Source organism: Galeopterus variegatus, unplaced genomic scaffold, assembly GCF_000696425.1.
Source record: "Galeopterus variegatus unplaced genomic scaffold, G_variegatus-3.0.2 Scaffold8010, whole genome shotgun sequence".
Classification (NCBI taxonomy): Eukaryota; Metazoa; Chordata; class Mammalia; order Dermoptera; family Cynocephalidae; genus Galeopterus; species Galeopterus variegatus.
The window spans coordinates 6,266-10,483 of NW_007734121.1; the positions used below are offsets into that span (position 1 = coordinate 6,266).

Consider the following 4,218-nt stretch of genomic DNA (forward strand, 5'->3'; position numbering starts at 1 on the left):
AAAAAAAAAAACAAAAAGAAAAAAAAAAAAAAAAAAGAGGAGGAATGCCCGTCCATTGAAGCTGAACTGCCAGGACCCGCTGGTGTGTCCACTGGCTTCACGCTGACAGGACATCCTGACCTGCAGGGAGAGAGGACCTGCCCCCGTGGGAAAGAGATGAGCCTTGGGTTGTGACGCGTCCTTGCCCCACCCTGTCCCCTTCCTATCTCCTGACCCCGCTCTCTCTTCACCCTGAACTTTCTGCGGGACCTTCGGGGTGGGACCAACATCTGATTTTTTTATTATTTTTTACATGAAAACAAGTGCCCGAACCTACCACAGCATTTGCTTTCTCCCGTGCTGGGCCATTTCACACTTACCCCCGGTTGTGTGATTCCCCAGTTGAATGTCAGCCAGTTGCTGCTTGAGCGTGTCCGCCACATCACGCAGAGTTCCAGGCTGTTCTTCCCAGAACTCTGTGATAGTCATTTTTTCCCCCAGGGGACCCAAGAGCTTGCCTTTGCTGCCACAGTCATAGTATAGAAAAGTCTTTTCATCCACCTGGCCTTGAACTTCACACCACGGTTGTCCAGGTGTGGGCTTCAGATTGATGGTGAAGTCATAGCAAAGGGAGTGAGCGTCTGTGGTGGAAAAACGCAGGTGAGGGTTGGGGAGGGGAGAAAAGACCCATTGACACCCCTGTCCCCCAATCCCTGTGAGACCAAGAGAGTCCCTCTGAAGGGCTGGGCTGGCACAGCAAGGAGCGTCCCTTCCCGGGCTGTTCCTCCCCCACGTAAAGGCTCTTGTCTGAGGAGGAGGGGGTGGCCTCTGCCTGGGAAGAAACCACATGTCCCCGGACATGGCCACCTCCCCTCTGCTCACCAGGCCAGGGCCACACCTGTCAGCACATGAGCTTGCCAGGGAGGGGCCAGGCCTGCTATGGGAGGAAAAGACCAGGATGGCAGAAGGTCTCCAGAGCAGCCCACATGGACTGCAGGGAGCAGGGGACAGTCGACAGGGCTGCCCCTGAGGATGCTGGATGACAGCGGGGCAGAGTGAGGATGGAATCCAAGTAGGATAAGGGAGAGTTCCTAATTATGGGTCACAGAATTTACCATGGCCCCTAGTACATGGTGCTAATCTGCTAGTAGGTTTGCTCCTGGATAGGGATGGCCCACGCTGCATGAAATAGAAAATCCAGAACTTGTAAGGCAAGTAGTAGGGGAAGGGGTGAAAAGGCTGAGAGAGGTGCACATGCCAGCATGGATGTAGTACAGAGACAGAAAACACTCCTACGTGCCAAGGGAAAGCCAGGAGGACTCTGTTCACAAGCGCATAAAGAACGCACTGTGAGAAGGACACCAGCCTTGTAAGAAGCTCAGTGATGACTTCTGCAGAAGGCCAGGGTTGGTGATAGGAGATGTTGTTCCCAAGATGGGCTCCCAGAGGTAACAGAGGTGAAAATCTGACATAATAGATCCCAAGTGGAGGTGCTCAACTGTCAGAAGGGAAGAGGGTGCAAAGATTGAAATGATAAGAAAAGTCATAACGGTAGTAAAGGAAAGACTTTTTATCTACCTGACCTTGAACCTCACACCAGCATTGTCCAGTGGCTTAAACCACAGAGAGATAAGCTTGTGAATCCAAGAGCACAGGAATCCAAGAGGCAAATCAGATAGGAAACCACCCAGACGCTGCCTGATTCAAATAATTACAGCATATGCAGAATATAGAAAGCACGAGTATGGATGATCAGCAAGCTGAAAGCAGCCACTCCATGGAAAGCTGAGCTCCATCGCCCAGTTTCCAGGACTGAGCCACTTCTCAGACTCAGAACCCATTACTAGAATGAAAGGCCGAGTTCTGATGAGGTGAGACCCTTCAATCCCACAGTAAAGGCAATGATTCTTGCCTGTCTTCCCCAAATAGATATATGGCCCCTACAGATTGCCACGAAGGCCTATATTGGAAACATTGCAGGGTTTGTACACCACATAATCTCTGTTACAACTACCCAACTCTGCTGTTGGAGTGAGAAAGCCAAGATAGACGATACATGAATGATGAGTGTGGCTGGACCTGCCACTAAGGCCCTATGACCCAGGACAACCTATGATCCGAGCGGCATCAGGGACAGGAAAGGTGCTCTGTGGAGTTCATAGTTCATAGCAATTCTGAAGAGGAGAATCACAACACTGACCTCTAGTGTTCAGAAGCAAGGCCATGACACTCCCAGCAGGGAAATCACACCCTTTAAAGTGGCTCCCAGGTAGAGATGGGGCCTGTGGCCTTGGGATATCAGCGACCAGGCAGCCTCAGAGCTGCCAATCATGAGCTGGGCACTCCCCCACTAGGTCATTAGAGCCAGTAGGTAGACAGGCACAGCAGTCAGAAGATAGACGTGATTCCCTTGGGACTGACATGAACAAGGCCAGAGGGAAGAGAGAACCTGCAGGAGGTGTTGGCCCCGATGCCCAGGACACAGCATTGTTGCTCCAGCACCTCACCCTCTGCTCTCACGTGTGGTGTCAGGGAGTGTCCTCTCAACAGCAAAGGAGGGGGGCAGTGGCCCCAGACCATAGGTCCGCTTTTCTATCACAGCCCCCACCCAGAAGCCACAGATAGGACGGGATCCACTTCAGACTCAAACTGGCAGTTGAGCCAGCACTTGGAGAAGATCCCCTAGGGGATGGGACACCACGGGTATAGTAAATCTGGGGTCAGAGCATGTTGTCTTTGGCTGCTTTTGCACTCCAGAGACATAGTACTTGTCACAGAGACCGATACCCAATGGCCCGCAAAGAAGAAACTATTTATTGCCTTCCCTTTATAGAAAAAGTTTGCCAACTCCTGTCTAATCAATGACTGTTATGTAGGATGCCGTCTTTCCAAGAGGCAGAACAGGTGGGTCCTGGACCACAGGGTAGAAGTAGGTGTCCCCACCCGCCATCATCCCAGGGTCATCCGTGGGGCCAGGGTGCCCCACCCCTCCTACATTAGCTTCTGTAAGTGTGGCTGGAGGTGTTTGCTGGGGTGTGTCCTCAGGAAGGGGATAAGACACCAGTTGGAGGAGCTGGTTAGGGCCCTCTGGGGGTAGGAAGGTGAAGGAAGCCTGTGAGGTGTATGACGCTGGTGTGAGACAGGAGGAAACGTGGTGAGCTGGATGGTGGCTCAATAAGGGAAGAGGCCGGTGAGCCCCGGGAATGTGTGTGTGATCTGCTGAGAAGGTGCCTTGGGAAGTTCAAGGGCAAAGAGCCCTGTGGTGCTGGAGGGTTTGTGTGTGAGTCTGGGGGTGTCTGGTCGCGTCCCTGCGGGTCACCCCCGGTCCTGATCAGGACCAGATCACCACGGCTCCGGCTCCCAGTTCCCTAGGGCGGGGTTCCGGGCAGGGAGAGGGGTCCCCAGCGATTCCCATGTCGCCACCGTGCCCTCTCCACCTCTTCCCCCCTCCCATCCTCCCAGTACTGTCCCGCCTGTCTTCGGCCCCTCGGCCAGGCGGCGAGAAGCAGCGGCAGAGACGGGGACGCCGCGTGGAAGGCAGCCCTTCCTTCCCGACGCCTCTCCGGTCCCGCCCCCGACTTCTCACCGGCCGGAGCCGCGCAGGGACAGTCCCACAGTGGCAGCAGAGCCAGGACGCAGTGAACGAGCCGGGCGCCCGCGGCCGGCGCCATCGGGACCTGGATCCCGGAGTGCGACCGAAGCGGGAACCTGCAGGGGGGAACACTTGCAAATGTGTTTAAGTGGGAGGAGCGTGACCACCCTCAGTCTCCTGTCGCTCTCCGCTGCTCCGCCCTCCGTTTTTCTGTGGAGCAGGAATTCCCATGGTCGGCGTTACGTTTCTGCACTCGTGTCCTCCCCGCTCCTCTAGAGACCGCCTCGTAACCCCCCGTCTTTGCACAGGATGCCTTGACCTGATAAAAGTTTTGCACAATTTTCTCCCACTTGAGGTTTGCTTCTTTATTTTGTTAGATGTGTTTCAAACAGCACAGGGATTTGGTTTCTATTATTGTGTGCCTTCTTTGTCTGCCAGTGTGCCCCTAAGCACTGGTGTCTGCAACCGGCGGGGAGGTGGCGAGGCAGGCGAGACCTGTCCCCACCTCCAGACCTGGGGCGGCTACTGGGCGGAACCGGCCCCGCCCGGCCGGGTCGCTGGAGGCCTTGAGGCCTGAGCCTTGTTTAAAGAATGAAACTAAAGTCAAGCTGGGCGTTGCCCGCCCTCTCCCCCCCCCCCCCCCCCCC

At 55.0% G+C, this 4,218-nt stretch overlaps 1 protein-coding gene across 1 annotated transcript in view; it reads right to left on the reverse strand.

Moving 5' to 3' along the window:
- LOC103608098 (NKG2D ligand 1-like) overlaps positions 1-3,650 on the reverse strand; it is a gene marked incomplete at its 3' end in the record, with an annotated part of 4,866 nt that extends 1,216 nt beyond the window's left edge. The window contains exons 1-3 of the mRNA XM_008592540.1: positions 3,566-3,650; positions 360-620; positions 48-137 (exon numbers count right to left, since the gene is read on the reverse strand). Of these exons, the coding sequence (XP_008590762.1) occupies positions 48-137; positions 360-620; positions 3,566-3,650 (436 nt within the window). The remainder of the gene's footprint in view (positions 1-47; positions 138-359; positions 621-3,565) is intronic.
- Between the last annotated feature and the right edge of the window lie 568 nt (positions 3,651-4,218).